The sequence below is a fragment of the Cervus elaphus genome, chromosome 4 (genome assembly GCF_910594005.1).
Source record: "Cervus elaphus chromosome 4, mCerEla1.1, whole genome shotgun sequence".
NCBI classification, from domain to species: Eukaryota; Metazoa; Chordata; class Mammalia; order Artiodactyla; family Cervidae; genus Cervus; species Cervus elaphus.
Genome location: NC_057818.1, coordinates 63,383,812 through 63,406,455, shown reverse-complemented (window position 1 = coordinate 63,406,455; position 22,644 = coordinate 63,383,812). Strand labels below are relative to the sequence as shown.

The 22,644-nt window shown below is 39.1% G+C and overlaps 1 protein-coding gene across 1 annotated transcript; it reads left to right on the top strand.

Moving 5' to 3' along the window:
• Positions 1–11,145: 11,145 nt before the first annotated feature.
• Positions 11,146–20,755, top strand: LOC122692858 (putative zinc finger protein 56). The gene is made up of 3 exons (XM_043900671.1): positions 11,146–11,226; positions 13,937–14,063; positions 20,256–20,755. Exons 1-3 carry the CDS (start codon positions 11,146–11,148, stop codon positions 20,753–20,755), a joined length of 708 nt encoding a protein of 235 aa, XP_043756606.1.
• The last annotated feature ends 1,889 nt before the right edge of the window (positions 20,756–22,644 follow it).

Below are 22,644 nucleotides of genomic sequence, written 5' to 3'. Positions count from 1 at the left end.
CTGGGTCTTCCCAGTGCACCAGGCCGGAGCACTTGTCTCATGCATCCCACCTGGGCTGGTGATCTGTTTCACCATAGATAGTATACATGCTGTTCTTTTGAAATATCCCACCCTCACATTCTCCCACAAAGTTCAAAAGTCTGTTCTGTATTTCTGTGTCTCTTTTTCTGTTTTGCATATAGGGTTATCGTTATCACCTTTCTAAATTCCATAGATATGTGTTAGTATGCTGTAATGTTCTTTATCTTTCTGGCTTACTTCACTCTGTATAATGGGCTCCAGCTTCATCCATCTCATTAGGACTGGTTCAAATGAATTCTTTTTAATGGCTGAGTAATATGCCATGGTGTATATGTACCACAGCTTCCTTATCCATTCATCTGCTGATGGGCATCTAGGTTGCTTCCATGTCCTGGCTATTATAAACAGTGCTGCGATGAACATTGGGGTGCACGTGTCTCTTTCAGATCTGGTTTCCTCAGTGTGTATGCCCAGAAGTGGGATTGCTGGGTCATATGGCAGTTCTATTTCCAGTTTTTAAAGAAATCTCCACACTGTTTTCCATAGCGGCTGTACTAGTTTGCATTCCCACCAACAGTGTAAGAGGGTTCCCTTTTCTCCACACCCTCTCCAGCATTTATTGCTTGTAGACTTTTGGATAGCAGCCATCCTGACTGGCGTGTAATGGTACCGCATTGTGGTTTTGATTTGCATTTTTCTAATAATGAGTGATGTTGAGCATCTTTTCATGTGTTTGTTAGCCATCTGTATGTCTTCTTTGGAGAAATGTCTGTTTAGTTCTTTGGCCCATTTTTTGACTGGGTCATTTATTTTTCTGGAATTGAGCTGCAGGAGTTGCTTGTATATTTTTGAGATTAATCCTTTGTCCGTTTCTTCATTTGCTATTATTTTCTCCCAATCTGAGGGCTGTCTTTTCACCTTACTTATAGTTTCCTTTGTAGTGCAAAAGCTTTTAAGTTTCATTAGGTCCCATTTGTTTAGTTTTGCTTTTATTTCCAATATTCTGGGAGGTGGGTCATAGAGGATCTTGCTGTGATTTATGTCGGAGAGTGTTTTGCCTATGTTCTCCTCTAGGAGTTTTATAGTTTCTGGTCTTACATTTAGATCTTTAATCCATTTTGAGTTTATTTTTGTGTATGGTGTTAGAAAGTGTTCTAGTTTCATTCTTTTACAAGTGGTTGACCAGTTTTCCCAGCACCACTTGTTAAAGAGGTTGTCTTTTTTCCATTGTATATCCTTGCCTCCTTTGTCAAAGACAAGGTGTCCATAGGTTCGTGGATTTATCTATGGGCTTTCTATTCTGTTCCATTGATCTATATTTCTGTCTTTGTGCCAGTACCATACTGTCTTGATGACTGTGGCTTTGTAGTAGAGTCTGAAGTCAGGCAGGTTGATTCCTCCAGTTCCATTCTTCTTTCTCAAGATTACTTTGGCTATTCGAGGTTTTTTGTATTTCCATACAAATTGTGAAATTATTTGCTCTAGTTCTGTGAAAAATACCGTTGGTAGCTTGATAGGGATTGCATTGAATCTATAGACTGCTTTGGGTAGAATAGCCATTTTGACAATATTGATTCTTCCAATCCATGAACACGGTATGTTTCTCCATCTGTTTGTGTCCTCTTTGATTTCTTTCATCAGTGTTTTATAGTTTTCTATGTATAGGTCCTTTGTTTCTTTAGGTAGATATACTCCTAAGTATTTTATTCTTTTTGTTGCAATGGTGAATGGTATTGTTTCCTTAATTTCTCTTTCTGTTTTTTCATTGTTAGTATATAGGAATGCAAGGGATTTCTGTGTGTTAATTTTATATCCTGCAACTTTACTATATTCATTGATTAGCTCTAGTAATTTTCTGGTAGAGTCTTTAGGGTTTTCTATGTAGAGGATCATGTCATCTGCAAACAGTGAGAGTTTCACTTCTTCTTTTCCTATCTTGATTCCTTTTACTTCTTTTTCTGCTCTGATTGCTGTGGCCAGAACTTCCAACACTATGTTGAATAGTAGTGGTGAGAGTGGGCACCCTTGTCTTGTTCCTGATTTCAGGGGAAATGCCTTCAATTTTTCACCATTGAGGGTGATGCTTGCTGTGGGTTTGTCATATATAGCTTTTATTATGTTGAGGTATGTTCCTTCTATTCCTGCTTTTTGGAGAGTTTTAATCATAAATGAATGTTGAATTTTGTCAAAGGCTTTCTCTGCATCTATTGAGATAATCATATGGTTTTTATCTTTCAATTTGTTAATGTGGTGTATTACATTGATTGATTTGCAGATATTAAAGAATCCTTGCATTCCTGGGATAAAGCCCACTTGGTCATGGTGTATGATTTTTTTTAATATGTTGTTGGATTCTGTTTGCTAGAATTTTCTTAAGGATTTTTGCATCTATGTTCATCAGTGATATTGGCCTGTAGTTTTCTTTTTTTGTGGCATCTTTGTCTGGTTTTGGAATTAGGGTGATGGTGGCCTCATAGAATGAGTTTGGAAGCTTACCTTCATCTGCAATTTTCTGGAAGAGTTTGAGTAAGATAGGTGTTAGCTCTTCTCTAAATTTTTGGTAGAATTCAGCTGTGAAGCCATTTGGTCCTGGGCTTTTGTTTGCTGGAAGATTTTTGATGACAGTTTCGATTTCCTTGCTTGTGATGGGTCTGTTAAGATCTTCTACTTCTTCCTGGTTCAGTTTTGGAAAGTTATACTTTTCTAAGAATTTGTCCATTTCATCCAAGTTGTCCATTTTATTGGCATAGAGCTGCTGGTAGTAGTCTCTTATGATCCTTTGTATTTCAGTGTTGTCTGTTGTGATCTCTCCGTTTTCATTTCTAATTTTGTTAATTTGGTTTTTCTCTCTTTGTTTCTTAATGAGTCTTGCTAATGGTTTGTCAATTTTGTTTATTTTTTCAAAAAACCAGCTTTTAGCTTTGTTGATTTTTGCTATGGTCTCTTTAGTTTCTTTTGCATTTATTTCTGCCCTGATTTTTAAGATTTCTTTCCTTCTGCTAACTCTGGGGTTCTTCATTTCTTCCTTCTCTAATTGCTTTAGGTGTAGAGTTAGGTTATTTATTTGGTTTTTTTTCTTGTTTCTTGATGTAAGCCTGTAATGCTATGAACCTTCCCCTTAGCACTGCTTTTACAGTGTCCCATAGGTTTTGGGTTGTTGTGTTTTCATTTTCATTCATTTATATACATATTTTGATTTCTTTTTTGATTTCTTCTATGATTTGTTGGTTATTCAGAAGTGTGTTATTTAGCCTCCATATGTTTGAAGTTTTAACAATTTTTTTCCTGTAATTGAGATCTAATCTTACTGCACTGTGGTCAGAAAAGATGACTGGAATGATTTCAATTTTTTTGAATTTTCCAAGACCAGATTTATGGCCCAGGATGTGATCTATTCTGGAGAATGTTCCGTGTGCACTTGAGAAAAAGGTGAAGTTGATTGTTTTGGGGTGAAATGTCCTATAGACATCAATTAGGTCTAGCTGGTCCATTGTGTCATTTAAGGTTTGTGTTTCCTTGTTAATTTTCTGTTTAGTTGATCTATCCATAGTTGTGAGTGGGGTATTAAAGTCTCCCACTATTATTGTGTTACTATTAATTTCCTCTTTCATACTCGTTAGTGTTTGCCGTACATATTGTGGTGCTCCTATGTTGGGTGCATATATATTTATAATTGTTATATCTTCTTCTTTGATTGATCCTTTGATCATTATGTAGTGTCCTTCTTTGTCTCTTTTCACGTCCTTTATTTGAAAGTCTATTTTATCTGATATGAGTATTGCGACTCCTGCTTTCTTAATGTGTCTGCTTTTTAATATGCTATCTAGGTTGGTCATAACTTTCCTTCCAAGGAGTAACCGTCTTTTAATTTCATGGCTGCAATCACCATCTGCAGTGATTTGGGAGTGCAAAAAATAAAGTCTGACACTGTTTCCACTGTTTCCCCATCTATTTCCCATGAAGTGATGTGACCAGATGCCATGATCTTAGTTTTCTGAAAGTTGAGTTTTAAGCCAAACTTTTCACTCTCCTCTTTCACTTTCATCAAGAGGCTTTTAAGTTCCTCTTCACTTTCTGCCATAAGGGTGGTGTCATCTGCATATCTGAGGTTATTGATATTTTTCCCGGTGTCAGGGAATGTTTGATGGGAGGATTCCTACTTGCTGTCTCTCATGAGTCCTTTGTCCCTCTTCAAGCGGAACAGCATGCTGCTCCCAGGGACTGAGGTCATTGTGTGAGGCAGGCTTGCATCTCCTTTAGTAAACATTCATTTTAGGACAAAAGTGCTTAGTCTTGCTCCCCTTTCTTGAGATCTGGATTGTCTCCTGACCTTGTGACTAACATTACCCCTTGTTCCCTTGGTAACGGTTGCTGTACGTTTGCTTTTCTGATCTCTATCATTCCCGAAAGAAGTTTCTTGTACCACAGCCTATATATATTCATAGAAAAACCATTAAAGCACCTTTGCTCCATCAGAGCTTAGGTTCCCGGGTCTTTTTTCTTTCTGTCTCTCTCTCTCTCTCTCTCTCTCTCTCTCTCTCTCTTTCTCTCTCTCTCTCTCTCTCTTTTTCTGGCTGACTCTCCGGAGCGTGGAGACCCATCGTGCTCACTTTTCTGCCCGGGCTTCTAAGACCCCCTCGAGAGGGCGCCTGGTACCTTCATGAGCGATGCAAGTCCTGCGTCAAGGGCTTTATTGGTCCTCTGCGTAAACCAGGGAATATCAGCCTCTTTCTCTCTTTTACTTTTTTATCATCGACTCCATACCACCAGGTTCTGGTCCATTAAAGGACCACAACAAATGGCGCCAAGAAACAGGGACACTGGTATACGTGGCATATTGAGCGGAGTGACTCAGGGACCTATTGAGGTCGGTAAGTACTAATACATGGGTCAAACAGCTGGAAAGCCCCATCATTTTTATACTTTACTTCACCATTTGTTTAAAGTTCAGGGACTTCTGGTTTCACGCCAATGAATAGAGGCTTGCCTTCAAACAGTAGTTGAACATAATCCTTAGTTCCCTGATAAATGCAGTTTTGATTTAGAAATTTGGCTCCGCGTCAAAGAAAATGTTAAATGAGCCGCCAAACAAGGAAAAAATATTCCAGCTGATATCTAGCCCCCATGGGCTCTCATTAAAGCTGTAATTCTGCCATTTCAAGGTACATTCTAGCCCTTCCAATATTCAGCAACAGACAGAACACTTATTACATAAGTATAAATTAAATGATAAAACTTTACAAAAGGCCCAATAATACAAAATATCTCAAAGTTTTCTTACTAGTCCTGCCCCGGCTGCTCCAAATGCTCCTCCTCTGCCAACGGTTGCAACTCCAAAAGTCTCTCCTTCGTTGGAATCTAATGAAAGTTATGCTAATTTTTTAGCTAGATTAGAAGCTGCTATTTCCCATGCTATAACCGGAGAAGAAACCAAGAAACAGCTAGAGAAATTACTTGTTTAAGAGAATGCAAATCAAAAAAAAAAAAAAAAAGAGAGAGAATGCAAATCAGAAATGTCAAAGAGCTATAGCTGCAATTTGTGAGACTAGGACTATTACTGATTATTTGAAGGCTTGTCACAATCTAGGATCAAAAACTCAAAAGATGTAACTACTAGCTGAAACAATGGCTACTACCTTTTAAAAAGGGAAATGAAGGATGCTTTACATATGGAGATAAAAACCATTTAAAAAGGGACTGCCCTAAGAAGGCTAATAAAAACCTCTAAAAATTCGCCCTTGCTACCATAGAGGAATGCATTGGGCCAAAGATTGTAAATTTAAATTTGATATTGAAGGAAAACCTATTCCATTCCTGGAATAGTGGACTCCAAACAGGGGACACCCCTAGGTCCCCTACAACAAAAACCAGGGTCAAATTCTATCTTTTCCCTCAAACCCTCAACGTCCAGCAGTGCTGCCATTAATATGCCAGCCCTAAATGATTTTTTCCTTTACCCTTAAGCAGTCCCTTCTAGAGTACCTACTGGACTTTTTGGACCCCTGCCCCCACAAACCTTCAGTCTTTTACTTGGCTGATCTAATTTGGCTTCTAAAGGAATTACTGTTCACCCTGGAATAATTGATTCAAATTATAAAGGAGAGATTCAAATTATGATGTCAGCTCAGATTCTATGGCAATTCCAAAGGGGGGACAAAATTGCTCGATTACTTCTTTTGCCTTACATTTCTATTAACTCCTCTAATATTGTATGGACAGGCAGATTTGGCAATACAGGTCAAAAACAATCCTTATGGACATCATTGGTATTTGAATATGCCCTACCAAATATAAATATCAAAATTAATGGTAAAAGATTTTCTGGTCTCCTTGGCACTGAATCTAATATTACTATTATTTCCAAACACTTATGGCCCAAATCCTGACCTATACAAAAGGTCTCTTGCAAATTGCAGGAATTTCTCAAACCAAAGTTCAAGAAATTTATCAAAATATTCAAATCTACCCATATGATAGACCAAAAGGCCAACCTACAACATTAAGACCTTATGTGATAGATGCACCCCTTAATCTAATAGGAAAGGACTTACTTATGCAATGGCAAACTCAGATATACATTCCACATTTTTCCTAGAGGCCACTGCTCATTTAACAAACAAAACAATTATTAAAACAACTGAGAAAAATTATGAGCCTATTTGGACAAAGCAATGGCCCCTTGTGAAAGAAAAATTACAAGCTACTAAAGAACTTATAAACACACAATTAAAATTGAAACATATTGAGGAATCTTGCCCTTCTTGGAACTCTCCTATTTTTGTTATAAAAAGGAAATCTAACAAATGGTGTCTCTTAACAGACTTTAGAAAAGTTAATTCTTTTATGAAACCTATGTGTGCATTACAACCAGAGATCCCATCACCTATTACTATTCCTCAAAATTGGCACATTATTATTACTGATTCACAAGATTGCTTTTTTAATATACCTTTACACCCTTTAGACCGGGAGAGATTCACTTTCTCTCTCCCTTATCCTAATCATATCGGGCCTCATAAAAGATTTCAGTAGACTCTGTTACCTCAAGGTATGCTTAACAGTCCTGCTACTGCTGCTGCTAAGTCACTTCGGGTGTGTCAGACTCTATGCGACCCCATAGATGTCAGCCCACCAGGCTCCCCCATCCTTGGGATTCTCCAGGCAAGAGTACTGAAATAGGGTGCCATTGCCTTCTCCATAACAGTCCTAGTATTTGTCAAAATTTTGTAGCCAAGGCTTTACTTCCTATGTGACAGCAATTCCCTCATGTACATATCATTAATAATATACTATAGCTACAAAAAGGAGAAATAATATTTTTGACACTGAATGGCCATGATGTTCTTTAGACTCTGGAGAAAGCTGACTAAAATAAAATCTTTTTTGAAATTGCAAAACCGGTTCTTCTTGCACGTGCAGTTAGGAAAAGGTTAACTTGTTAAAATACTTTTTTGGAGCTCCAGTTCTGCCTGAGAAACAAAAATAGGCCTAAGAAAAAGCCTTAAGTTAACTCTTATCATGTCCTTGGGATACACAGCCCACTCTATCTAGGACTCCAGCCATTAACAAATTGGTGGAACTCAAAATAAATAAATAAAAAAAGAAAGATATTTTAAATTTCAAATGGAGAACTATGCCTATCTACCTAAAATTATCTATGTTTCAATATATGTCTTTGTTTTTGGATAATATGAAGTTAATAAGCTCTATTTAAATTCAACTTCACATGAACTGAAAAATATTCAATATTAAATATGTTTATTTAAATATAATTATTTGTTAATCTAATTAAGACATGTCTTAAGTCAATAACATTATATAATACTTTTATTATGCCTTGGTTTAAGGTAAGCTAAATTTGTCAACAAAAAGGTAAGTCTTTATATATATATATATATATATACAAATATATAAGTGAGATGAAAACTTTTAGATAAGCTTTATTAAAAATAATTATATTTTTAATAGAATAATCTATTATTATAATCTAAAACAATCTCTTAAGATTGGAGTAACTTAAGTTTCTAGAGTTATACGAAACTAAATAATAAAAGTTTATTAAACAACTAGGTCATTTCCAAATGAAGTAAGATTTTAAAACATTAATTTCTGAACATTAACTTACTCTTACAAAAAGTTTTTCTTAGAGAAAAACTAAAAAGATTTTAAGCTATTAATAAATATAAATATAAATATATATTTATGTATATAATATAATATGATTTAATAAACATATTTAACAATCTATAAAATACTAACATACAAGACACTTCATAGTTGCTAAAGAAAAGTAAAATATATGCTTTTAATAGAAAGGTATAAGAAATGGCAAATGAAATGATGAATACAAAAGTATTAAAAAGGTTTATGACAAATGAAAGAAAATTTTATGGCAAATAAATGTAACTCAATGTCCTGAACTTTCTACCTCTCCCTTCTTACATGTCTCGATCAATACAAATTCTTCTTTTCTAGGGGCAACACCTCTCTAAGGTAAAACTACACAACATGTTATAACCCACCTATCAACTTACTTCGCGATAATGAGAACACCTAGTTCTATAAAAGCAGTCAATGGCTCTGCCTATATTTCTAAGTAGTTCAAACAATTTTTACATTCATTCTCTATTAAACAGATTACAAACATTCCTTATAATCCACAAACACAGGACATAATTAAACAAACACATTATACACTGTAACTGCACACAAAAAATTAAATAAGAGGAAATACACAGGAACACTTTCATCTTCCTTATCCAGAACAAACTTTACTCTCTCGAACCTCCCTCCCGCGATCTCCGTCTCCCCCCTCTAGCCATCACGGAGCCCCGCGCTGAGCTCTCTGTGCTATGGAGCAGCTTCCCACCTGCTACCTGTTTTACACATTGTGGTGAATAAATGTCAAGGCTCTTCTCTCTATTGGGCCCCCTCTCATTCTCCCGCTGTGTCCACAGGTCTAATCTCTATATTTGTGAAAAAAAGTTTTGACATATGTACATATGGAATCTAGAAAATGTTATTGATGATACTCTTTAATGAACAGGACTAGAGCTGCAGACATAGATATTAAGCTTTTTTATATTAAGCTTTCAAGGTATAAAATGCATAGACAATAATTCCATGCATTTTACTAAGTGAAGGAAGTCCATCTGAAAATGCCACAAGAAGTAGGATTTTTACAACATGGCATTTTGGTGTAGGTGAATGTTCTTATGTGTTCCACTATGTCTGAGTGGGACCCAATGTACTGTAGCCTGCCAGGTTCCTCTGTTCGTGACATTTCCCAGGAAAAAACACTGGAGTGGGAGGCCATTTCTTCTTTCAGGGGATCTTTCAGGGGATCCTTATCCAAGGATTGAACCCATCACTCAAGTCACCTGCATTGGCAGGTGGATTCTTTACCTGGAGCCACCTGAGAATTCATTCGGAAATTTTGTAGAGATTAAAATGGTCAGTGGTTGCTCTTTGTGGCAAAGGAGGGGCTATGAATACCCTGAGTTCAGGATCATGAAATGATTGTGTTAAACTGTTGTAATGGACACAGGTTTTGCAATGGACACATACATTTGCCCAGCCCTAGAGTGAACACCCCTAGAAGAGAAACATAGGGTGAAACTAGAAACTTCATTTTATGTCTATGTATATTCATCAGTGGTAACAAATGTACACACTGGTGGGGACATAAGTAGGGAGATTGTCCTCGTGAGGGAACAAAAGGTATATGGGACATCTCTGTACCTTAGTCTCAATTCTGCTGTGAAACTAAATCATCTAAGATAGTCGTACTGGTGCATGCACAGTGATTATTTTTTAGAATATATACTACTAGAAAAATGGATATGCTCCTATCTTTAATTTTTCGTTAGTCAATTATCCTTTAAAGATGTCAGAAAAGAGAACTCTCCATAAAGAACAGAGAAGAAACTGTAGCGAATGATTCATAAAACCTGGAAATACAAACATGAAGTAGAGCAGCAACATTTTTCTGTTGGTGAAGAAAGTGAAGGTGAAGTCGCTGAGCCCATGTCTGATTCCTTGCAACCCCATGGACTGTAGCCCGCCAGGCTACATGGGATTTTCCAGGCAAGAATCCTGGAGAGGGTGGCCATTTTCTTCTCCAGGGCATCTTCCAGACCCAGGGATCAAACTCGGGTCTCCCACATGCAGGCAGACTCTTTACTCTCTGAGCCACCAGAGAATCTGTTTCATGTGTTAATTTATGGGTAAGTTCACTTATGACTTAATACCCATCATTGTTTCCTTGGTTGGTCACCGGATAGACTTTAGGGCATCATTTTCAAATGCACCTGTCCCTGCACATACACACTGTTAACCCAACGTCCACTGCTGCCCCTGGTTTATTCTCAAAGAAATTGTAATGGAAACACCTCCCGGCTCCTGGTCTTGCTGTAGCAGACCTGCCACCTGAAGAGAGGTGGTCAGAGTGCAAATCATTTTGTGCAAACCTGTGTCCCCATGTTACAGAGGGGAGTAAGACACAAATCAAAACTAAGGACTCAGGCCATCTTTCCTAGAATCCTGAGAGCAAAGCCTTGCAGGAACCCAGGGCCCCCAGGTGATTCCCACCAAACACTCACCCCTCCCCTCGCCTCCACCAAGGGCACAGGCCATGCAGGGCCACACCCATCCGAGAAAGAGCCCCTCCCCCGGAATCAGGCTGAAGTTCCTTGTTTCTAGAAGATCCCGCTCTCAACACTTGCTCCGGAGCTCTGGGGCAGGCAGAGCTGATGGCTCAAGCTCAGGGCTCCTGGAAGCGGGTCTTCCTGCTGCATTGTTTCAAAGACCCTCAGAGGCAGAGTCAGGTAGCCCAGAAGTTGGGTCCCTTGTCTCCTGTCAATTGTTCTGGGGCTTGGTCTCTCTAATGCGAAAAGAAAGAGAACTCTCCGGGTGGTCTGGAAAGATTCTGGGGAAAGTGAGCACCAAACCCAGGAGGTGATTAGCATATCAGCTTAATCTTGATTACCCACTACAGCTCTGGGACCAAGGAAGCCAGAAAAGAGCTCAGAAAAGGGAGAGAGAAAGAAGACGTTCTCTTCTTTTTCACGGCAGCAGCTGAAGGTGAAAGAGCTGTGTGGATGCTTTTAAAGGTATTTTCTCAGCATGTATGCGAGTTTGGGACATAATATGCCCAAAGAAGATGCAGAGCAGGAGGAAGAAGAGGAGGAAATGGCAGCTTCTCAGGTGAACGTCCTGTCCTGGGTCGGGGGCTGTGTCTGCTTTTCCTCCTGAAAGGGCTGGGCTGAGAAGCTGCACACCTTTACTCTCCGATTCTAATTTTTCTCCCTTGGGGGGTTTGTTGTTGTCAACGTCTTTTTTCCTTTATTTCTTATAACGGTGAAGCCCGGCTCTTAGGCTGCTTCTCCCTTGTGTCCCACAGCCTTTTCTTCATTCTATTCTGGCTTTCTGTACAGCATGATGAATTCTCAAGAAGAATTAATGACTTCCCTTTGTGAGAAATGAACACGGGAATTCACTGGTATCTGAGATTCCCATTGGAATGTAGTTCGTGTTGGGGTCCCAGGGAAGTAGGGAAATGCCCTGATGAGTTTAGGTGGAGATGCAATTCAGTTCTGTAGAACAGGAGTAAAAAAATGCCCTTATAAATAGAATGAACTCAGTGGTCCAGAATTTCTCAAAAAATTTTCAGAAATCAAAAAAGTACCAGAGATTCTCCTGCTTCAAGAAGAAAAACTTACTATGACGTATGCTATTAGGTTACAGATCTTGGGAGCAATATATGCAGTGGAAGAGCATAAAGTGAATATTTTTCATAGTAGATTGAGATCATGCTTTTCATAATGTTGTCAAAATACCTGGCAGTGGTAATACATTTTCCCATGTACTTCTTACACCATGAACTCAGATGTTCATTGGCTCCTGTGCTTCTGTGAGATTCCCATGCTATGAAGTTCTTTCTTTTTTTTTTCCTGTCTTCTAAAAGGTTCCCTGGAGAAGGGAATGACCACCCATTCCAGTATTCTTGCCTGGAGATTCCCTTGGACTGAAGAGCCTGATAAGCTGCAGTCCTTGAGGTTTCAAAGAATAGGGCATGACTGGGTGACTAACAATTTCTTGCTTTTAGTACTATGTAGGAATACAGAAATTTCTGTAAACTTTCAGTAGAGTTGTCTCTTTATATTTGGCTGTGTTTTATGACAGTCTAGAGTCCATAAACTAATGTAAAATTTCAGCTCTGCCATTTTAAAAATTGTTTGTTAAAATATCTTCTAAAGGGTGCAAGGGCAACATTATTGATTTTAAATTATTTCTCTTGCACATTGAAGACTCTGAAAAACTGCCAGAAAGATAGTTCAGTTAAGTCGCTCAGTGGAGTCTGACTCTTTGCAACACCTTGAATCCCAGCACTCCAGGCCTCCCTGTCCATCACCAACTCCCGGAGTTTATTCAAACTCAGGTCCATCGGGAGTTGGTGATGACATCCAGCTTCTTATCCTCTGTCGTCCCCTTCTCCTCCTGCCCCCAATCCCTCCCAGCATCAGGGTCTTTTCCAGTGAGTCAACTCTTCGAATGAGGTGGCCAAAGTGTTGGAGTTTCAGCTTCAGCATCACTCCTTCCAATGAACACCCAGGACTGATTTCCTTTAGGATGGACTGGTTGGATCTCCTTGCAGTCCAAGGGACTCTCACGCGTCTTCTCCAACACCACAGTTCAAAAGCATTCATTTTTCGGCGCTCAGCTTTCTTCACAGTCCAAGTGTCACATCCATACATGACCACTGGAAAAACCATAGCCTTGACCAGACAACCTTTGTTGGCAAAGTAATGTCTCTGCTTTTTAATATGCTATCTAGGGTGGTCATAACTTTCCTTCCAAGGAGTAAGCATCTTTTAATTTCATGACTTCGATCACCATCTGCAGTGATTTTGGAGCCGAAAAAAATAGTCTGACACTGTTTCCACTGTCTCCCCATCTATTTCCCATGAAGTAATGGGACCAGATGCCATGATCTTAGTTTTCTGAATGTTGAGCTTTAAGCCAACTTTTTCACTCTCCTCTTTCACTTTCATCAAGAGGCTTTTTAGATCCTCTTCACTTTCTGCCATAAGGGTGGTGTCATCTGCATATCCGAGGTTGTTTTATTTCTCCCAGCAATCTTGATTCCAGCTTGTGCTTCTCCCAGCCCAGCATTTCTCATGATGTATTCTGCATATAAGTTAAATATACAGGGTGACAATATACAGCCTTGACTATATATTGTAGTCCTTTTCCTATTTGGAACCAGTCTGTTGTTCCATGTCCAGTTCTAACGGTTGCTTCCTGACCTGCATATATAGTAGATACTAAATAGTTAAAATTATTCTTGCTACCAAGGTTACTACTATGAGACCTGTAAAATCTGTAGAACACTTAAAGTTCAAAGTTAAGGATGAATTCTTTCCTTACTATTCTACCTAATAGCTCTTCAAATTGGTCATTCATGGAGCAGAATTTTCAGCATTAGTAGTTGAAATAAGCTTGTTAAAAATGTGGCACATTGGTCCCACTCCAGAATGTTTGGATTGGAATGTGTTTTTTAAAAATATTTCCAGGTTTTTTTGTTTTTTTTTTTTTTGAATAGACAATTTATCCTGTGTCACATGAGTACAACAGTCAAAAATAAGTATGCCAATATTTATTTTATAATTCTTGATTATTTTATAATTCTTCTTCCTAGTCATAATATTTTCTGTAGTAGTTTATGGGTCATATGTCATCCTCTTTTTCTGGGGTTAAAAATATGGTGAAGATACTACTGTGTAAAAATTATATTCTTGTGTAATAGCAGGCACTTTCGTAAAGGAAAACCAGGTCTCTGAACTTGCTGTTTCCATCTTGGGTCACATAAAGAAGTCTTCCCACGGCTCCATGGCATCTGTACTTTGTATTCCAGGGACGGCTGACGTTCCGGGATGTGGCCATAGACTTCACTCAAGAGGAGTGGGAATGCCTGGACCTCGGTCAGCGGGACTTGTACAGGGAGGTGATGTTAGAGAACTACAAGAACCTGGCCTCCTTGGGTGAGGAGAACTTCCTTCCAGAATCGCTTACCTACCAACGAGGTTTTGGTTCCTTCATTTCTAGAATGTCTTCTGAAATTGTCTGCTTCCCACAGTGGTTTCAGATCTCTGCTCTCTAGGGCGAAGTGAGTGTCTGTGAATTTAGACAGGAAGGCTTCATGATGGTTTGCTATGCTGGTCAGCTTTGTCTTCCCTGATGTACTCTGCCTGCTTCGTTCTAGGTGAGTGGTAATTGTATACGTTCTGTGGGATTAAATAGTTGCACGCTCTGTTAATTTCACATTTACACACTTACTTTTGCCTTAGCAGCAGGTGACCAAAATCTCAGGATTTGATTGTTATGTATTTATTAGTATTCTAGAGGTGCTTTGAATAAAGTATTTGGGGAAATCATTTTCTAGGCTGTATTAACATTCTCCCATGCATTCTCGTCTCACCTGAATACATATAGGATTGGGCACGGATGAATCTCTAAGAACACAAACATTCCTTTCTCTGATGAACAGGACTTGTAGTCTCTGGGCGGAATCCGGTCACCTTTCTGGAGCAACTGAACAATCCCAGGAGTACAAGGAGAGTGGAGACAGCAGCCATACACCCAGGTAGGTGTGAGTGGATGGAGATGATGAGTCAGATGAGAGGTCCAAGGAGCAGTGAGGAAGTCAGCCTTTGTCACATGGTTTAGGAAGATGTGCCTCACTGGAAATGATTTGGGAAAACCTAGGTTTATTTCTGCTACTGTCAAAGAAATGGATCACCTGCCCCATTCTGTCTCTGAAATCATTCATGAATTGATCTCCAGTGATTCCTTTTTTCCGTCACAGTGTGAGCTAAAAGTCTCCTCTTGGCTTGTCACAAACTGCATTCATTGGTTGCTCTTCCATTTCTTGGGGATCCTAGGAAAACTGTGCCATTTATGAGTAACTGTATGACGGTCCTTTTAAAGTTTCTACCTCTAGACAAAAATGTGTGAGTGAAGTCGTAGACAAACTGCTAAACTCCTAGGAATACTAGGGACAGGTTTTTGTTTTCTGATTTATAACTTCCTATCCACTGGGAGCTAGATATAGGACCTTCTAAATAAATTTCAAATTCAAGTAATTTTTCACGGCAGAAAGCAAAACCTGCTGAAAATCAAAGGTTTACTTCAAAGTTTCTCTTTTCCTTATATGATTTCATATAAAATATCTTAAGTGCATTTGGCCCCATTCTAAAATACTAAGTATGTTAATATACTCAATTACCTCATCAAATTTTAAAATAAATTGGCATAAAAGCTTAACACATTTTCCACCCATATTCTTAACGGTTGATTCCAATTATAAGAATTTCTAGATTATATAAAGAAATCTTTTTAAAAAGTTCTAATTGGAATACAGCTGCTTTATAATTTTGTACTACTGTACACCAAGAAGAATCAATTATACCGATCAGCCAGTTCATTCAGTCTCTCAGTCGTGTCCCATTCTTTGCAACCCCATTGATGCAGCACACCAGGCTTCTCTCTCCATCGCCAATACCTGGAGCCTGGCCAAACTCATGTCCATCAAGTCCGTGATGCATACAGCAATCTCATCCTCTGTTGTTCCCTTCTCCTCCTGCTCTCAATTTCCCCCAGCATCAGGGTCTTTTCTGGTGAGTCAGTTCTTTGCCTGAGGTGGCCAAATTATCGGAGCCTCAGCTCCAGCATCAGTCCTTCCAATGAATACTCAGGACTGATTTCCTTTGGGATGTAGTGGTGTGATCTCCTTGCAGTCCAAGGGACTCAGAGTCTTTTCCAACACCTCAGTTCAAAAGCATGAGGTTTTTGGGACTCAGCTCTCTTTATGGTCCAACTCTCACATCCATATATGACTAGTGGAAAAACCATAGCTTTGACTAGACAGACATTTTTTCAGCAAAGTAACGTCTCTGCTTTTTAATATGCTGTCTAGGTTGCTCATACTTTTACTCCCAAGTGAAAGGCTGTTGCTGAATCATGCAAAGGCGCCAGGGTTCTTGGCCTCTGGAGAAGAAAAATTCAATCCGGGGCCAGAGATGAGGCCGGATCGCTCAGAGCTTTTGTGTAATAAAGTTTTATTAAAGTATAAAGGAGATAGAGAAAGCTTCTGACATAGACATCAGAAGGGGGCAGTGAGAATACCCCGTTGCTAGTGTTAGCAATGGAGTTACATACTTTCCAATGAATCCAAAGAATGTCTGGAGCTTGTAAAGGCCTCACCAGACCTATTTCATAATTTAAATTTTAAGATCAGAATTAGCCAGAAGGTTTAATGCAGAGACTGTGCTCAGGCAGAATATATTATTGTTACATAATCCTAAGGAATATAGAGGAAAGAAAGTAAAAAGTTTGTCCTTTCTTCCTCCTTGAGTATTCCAGACCTCTCTCTCCTTGGGGATCCCTAGACTTATCAACCTACCCAGAAAATGAATCTCTCACATGGAGCAAGTATCTTTTAATTTCATGGCTGAAGTCAACATCTGCAGTTATTTTGGAGCCCCGAAAAATAAAGTCTGTCAGTGTTTCCATTGTTTTCCCAACTATTTTCCATGAAGTGATGGGACTGGATGCCATGATCTTGGTTTTTTGAATGTTGAGTTTGAAGGTAGCTTTTCACTCTCCTCTTTCAGTTTCATCAGGAGACTCCTCAGTTTCTCGTTGATTTCTGCCATGAGCATGGTGTCATCTGTATATCTGACGTTGTTGATATTTTCCCTGTATCTTGATTCCAGCTTGTGCTTCTTCCAGTCCACCATTTAGCATGATGAAAAGTGAAAGTGAACGGTGCTCAGTCATGTCCGATTCTTTGCGACCCCACAGACTATGCCGTCCATGGAATTCTCTAGGCCAGAATCCTGGAGTGGGTAGCCTTTCCCTTCTCCAGGGAATCTCCCCAACCCTGGGATCACCCAGGGCTCATGCATCATGTGCTCTGCCTATAAGTTAAATAAGCAGAGTGACAGTATACAGTCGTGACATACTCCTTTCCCAATTTGGAACGAGTCCGTTGTTCCATGTCTGGTTCTAACTGTCTTTTCTTGACCTGCATAGCGATTTGTCAGGAGGCAGGTAAGGTGGTCTGGCAACGCCATCTCTTTCAGAATTTTCCAGTTTGTTGTGATCCACACAGTAAAAGGCATTGGCATAGTCAATAAAACCAAAGCAGATGTTTTTCTGGAACTCTATTGCTTTTTCAGTGATCCAAGGGATATTGGCTATTTGATCACCAGTTTCTCTACCGTTCCTAAATACAGCTTGACCATCTGGCATTTCTCAGTTCACATTCTGTTGAAGCCTTACTTGGAGAATTTTGAGCCTGCCTTTGCTAGTGTGTGACATCAGTGCAATTTTGTGATCTTTTTAACATTTTTTGACATTGCCTTTCTTTGAGATTAGAATGAAAACTGATGTTTCCCAGTCCTGTGGCCACTACTGAGTTTTCCAAATTTGCTGGCATATTGAGTGCAGCACTTTCACAGCATCATCTTTATGATTCAGATAGCTCAGCTGGAATTCCATCATGTCCACTAGCTCTGCTGGTAATGATGCTTCTTTAGACCCACTTGATTTCAGACTCCAGGATGTCTGTGTCTAGGTGAGTGATCATGCCATCCTGGTTATCATGGTTATTAAGATATTTTGTGTCGGTCTTCCACATATTCCTGACACCTTTTGTTAACATCTTCTGCTTCTGTAATGCCCATACCATTTCTATCCTTTATTGTGCCCATCTCTGCATGAAATATTACTCTGGTATCTTTAATTTTCTCGAAGAGATCTCTAGTCTTTCCCATTCTATTGATTTCCTTCCCATTTAGGTCTCCACAGAGCAATGAGTAGAATTCCCAGTGTTTCAAGCATATTTTCAAAGTCTCTCATTTAATTTCTCAAGAAATTATTAAGTTTCTCTTATGTGTAATGAGCTTCTTCAGATATTTTCCTATAACAAAGTGTCCTTTCTTCCATAAAGTGTCCTTCACTTTATGAATAGTTCTCTGTCAATATCATTTATTATTTTTAGATTGAAGCATCTAATAGAACATTCTTGGAAACATGTTGGACAAGAAGTGGACTAAAGAATTATTAGGCAGCTAGGATTTGTGAAAATGTTTGGTGTCTCCACTTCAGATGACTTAAAGCGAGAAGTAATCCTTAGATTGCCTGTCTCCTCTTCATTTAGTGCTTCCTGTAGGTTCTTAGCCTGCTTCTCCCTCTGTCACACATTCCTTTGCCATCTCATTTTGTCCAGTTTTCTGCTTGTAGTCTCTGTTTTGAAGGCTACAGGCACCTCGTTAGTCATCCTTCTGGTGCCTACACCTTGGTGCAGAGATTGGTCCAGAGATTTGTGCTCTGCTCTGTGGTGGTTCAGGCTTCCTCCACAAGCATCCCGTTTACAGAGCCCTCCCTCACTCCCGTCCCCTCAGGATGTCTCCTCACTGCCAACCGCAGACCTCTACCTGGGTCTGCTGTCCGAACCCCACATTCCAGCACCCAGCCCTTGTCTGCAGCGGTGGGCGTGCCTCTCAGGCTGGGTGGGCAGGGCTGGGGTCAGGCCCCCGTGTGCAGGTCTCACCCTGTCCTGCTGCCACATGCGGGTTGCCATGTTCTCTCCCACAGAGAATGAGGCTCTCCTCCTGTCCAAACTGAGCTCCCCACGAGAGGCTTCCCTGGATGTGCAGACTGCTCCTCACTTTCATGTCCCCCCAGGGCTGCAGGCCCCATCCCACGTCCTCTCCTCTTCCTTCTTCTTTCTCTTGTCCTACCTGGATCAGCAGGAATGTAACTGTCCTTGTAGATTTCCAAGGGCCTCTGCTAGTGTCTAGCTGGGCTCTGTGAGAAGTGTTCCATTTCTGATGTATTCTTGATGCCTTTGTGGAGAGAGAAGTCCATGTCCTCCTAATCCTCTGGCATGTTTATCCTCCCTTCTCTATTTCATTTTTGAACTAATGAAAGTTTCATCAGTTTTCTCTAAATCTTTAAGGATATTCCCTGGGAAGAGCAGGTAAAATCACTTATTATTTGCTATCTTTCAGGTGTGTCTCCACAAGACACCTGTGATTTGATGCCACAGAAGCCAAGGATAAAAGATTTGTATCCAAAAGCAAACCTAGGAATATATGAAAGATTTCACCTCAGAAATTTCAATTTAATAAAACACTGGGAATATACGAGGGCATATGAAAGACAAACATGTTTTTATGGACATAAAGAAATTGAAACAGTGATGCATAAGGCAAACATTAGTGCAAAAAGAAATGAGCAACATGAGTCAAAGTGTGGAAAAAACCAATTTCAGTCTTCAATATCTGCTGAGAAATGTAAGTTTTTAAGAGAAGATTCACCTCACCTTGAGAAACATACATGTTCTCTGAAAGGAAACGTGGTATATTTTGAAGGTGATTTAGTCTCTACTGCAAATACTCATTCAAACAATTCTGAACGTAGCCTTCATTTAAACATAGGTTCAAGCATGTCTGAACACCTGAAATTTAAAAATGAGGGACAAAACTCACCATATACTCAATTTGAGGGATCTGTGAGCAGGAAGTCATTATTCTTCCATCAAAAGATATTTCCTCTCCATTGCACAATGTATAGAGTTGATGATATTGGAAGAGATGTAGTCCAACCGCCATTGTTCAATGTATGTCATGATATAACTAATACGGAACAGCTTTCTACGTGTAATAAAATTAGTCAGGCCTTAAGTAAGGGTTCCAGCCCCAGTAATTATAAGGGTATTTATGGTGGATTGAGAAGGTATTCAAGCAATCAAACTGGGTATAAGGTTGACGGAGACTCATACCTTATGAAACATCAGGGATCTGAATCTTCACACAGGGATTCTAAAAGTAATGAATGCAGAAATATCTCTTATCAGATGTCAGTTCTTTCTCTAAAGAGTATTCACACCGGAGAGAAGACTTATAATTGTAGTGAATATGGTAAAGCTTCTAATCAGTCTTCAGAACTTGTACAAGAGCAAACTATTCAAAATTCACAGAAAGGACACCAATGTAAGATACATAGGAAATTCTTTAGTACCTCATCCAATCTAAGTAGACGTAGGAAAATTCATGCAGGAAAGACATCTTTCAAATGTACAGAATGTGACAAAACATTTGTCCATCACTCACTTCTTACTAAACATCAGCTTACTCACACTGGAGAGAAATGTTGTAAATGTTCAGAATGTGGGGAAGCCTTTATTGCGAGTTCATATCTTAGTAAACATCACCGAATTCATATGGGGGAGAAGCGTTATAAGTGTCCAGAATGTGGGAAGACCTTCATAAACAGTTCTGCTCTTACTGGATATCAGCGAATTCATACTGGGGAGAGACCGTATAAGTGTATAGAATGTGGCAAAGGCTTTAATGACAAATCAAAACACACTAAACATCTGCGAGTTCATACTGGAGAGAAACCTTATAAATGTACAGAATGTGGCAAAGCCTTTAATCAAAAATTCAATCTTACAACACATCTGCGAGTTCATACTGGAGAGAGACCGTATAAGTGTATAGAATGTGGCAAAGCCTTTAATCACAATTCAGTTCTGACTAATCATCTACGAGTTCATAGTGGAGAGAAACCTTATAAATGTACAAAATGGCAAAGCCTTTCATCAGAACGTCAATCTTATTGCACATCTGCGAGTGCATACTGGAGAGAATCCTTAAAAGCATGAAGATTGTGGCAAAGGCTTTAGTCATAGGGGTCATCTCACTAAACAGCTGAGAACACACACCGGTAATGGAAGAAGTGATGAAAGGTTTGTCATAAGCATGCATCAGAAAACTTGGGAGTTTATACAAGAAACCTATGAAAATGATGTAACAAATATGTAGAAAATATTTAATCAAAATTCAAATGTAAAGAAACATAAGAGACTGCTTATTAGAAAGTATTTCATCAATCCTCTTTTCCGAAGTTTCTCTGAAGGAGAACTACTGTAGGGAGTACTCCATGGTGAAAACTCACAGAAAATGGATATATCAGCATGAATCGTAGATGTGGATTGATGGTACGAAAGTTAGAATTCTTAGCAATGTATGCTTGTTTATAATGACGTGATTTGAGATTATTAGAAGTGAATGTAATTCAACGCTCAAATAATCCATACTATGCTTCGCTTCTATAGTGTGTATGCAAACATGGGTTTTGGATGGTTTATGGTTGAAAGATTAGCCTTTTCATATTGTGTTGCAACCATTTCTATCTATCCTCCATTAGAAGATGAAGGATACCACAATGTAAAGTAGACAATGAACATCTAAATGGAGGTGTTTGTCATTGATGTTAAATATCGGGAGGTTGCCATGATGTAAGTGATCATGGAATGTCTTCAAGTATTAAAGGAAGGCAGAAGTTGGTTATAAATTTTCAATAGGTCTACCAATTGATTTGAAAGAGGAACACCATCACAGTTCACTACAATACTGATGTACCTTTATAATTTCAGCACAAGTCATGAATATTACTTGACAGTGTTGCAATAAAGACAGCTTCTGGGATAACCTAGAAATGTATTGGAAACCCTTCCTGGAAAAGGCAGACAAGTACTGTGTATCATGTTTACTAATTGTTTCCTAGGCTTTGTTTGTACACCGTAAAAATCAGAAAAAAGAATATCTTTCTCTGTACTTTTGATATGTATTTAATCATGGATCATATCATGGATTATTAAAGGTTTTATGTCAACTATGTGTGAAATTCACACAAGGCTATTAGTAGAAGTTAATGGTTTTTAGTGTTTCAGTTGGTTGTAATGAATGAAGTGTTAACCCACAACCAACAGTAACCTTCACAAGAAACTGTGGAAAATTCTTAGAAAGATGGGAATACCAGATCACCTGACCTGCCTCTGGACAAATCTGTATAGAGGTCAGGAAGCAACAGTTAGAGCTCCACAGGGAACAACAGACTGGTTCCAAATAGGGGAAGGAGTACGTCAGGTGTGTATGTTGTCACCCTGATTATTGAACTTATATGCAGAGTACATACTGAGAAATGCTGGGCTGGGAGAAGTACAAGCTGGAATCAACATTGATGGGAGAAATAAAATAACCTCAGCTATGCAGATGACACCACCCTTATGGCAAAAAACGAAGAAGAACTAAAGAGCTTCTTGATGAAACTGAAAGAAGAGAGTCAAAAATTTGGCTTAAAGCCCAGCCTTCAGAAAACTAAGATCATGGCATCTGGTCCCATCACTTCATGGCAAATAGATGGGAAAAGAGTGGGAACAGTGGCAGGATTTATTTGGGGGGGCTGCAAAGTCAGTGCAGATGTGACTGCAGCCATGAAATTAAAAGATGCTTACTCCTGGGAAGAATAGTTATGACCAACCTAGACAGTATATTAAAAAACAGAGACATTACTTTGCCAACAAAGCTATGTCTAGTCACGACTATGGTTTATCCAGTATTCATGTATGGATGTGCGAGTTGGACTATGAAGAAAGCTGAGCCCTGAAGAATTGATGTTTTTGAACTGTGGTGTTGGAGGACTCTTGAGAGTCCGTTGTACTACAAAGAGATTCAACCAGTCCATCCTAAAGGAAATCAGCCCTAAATA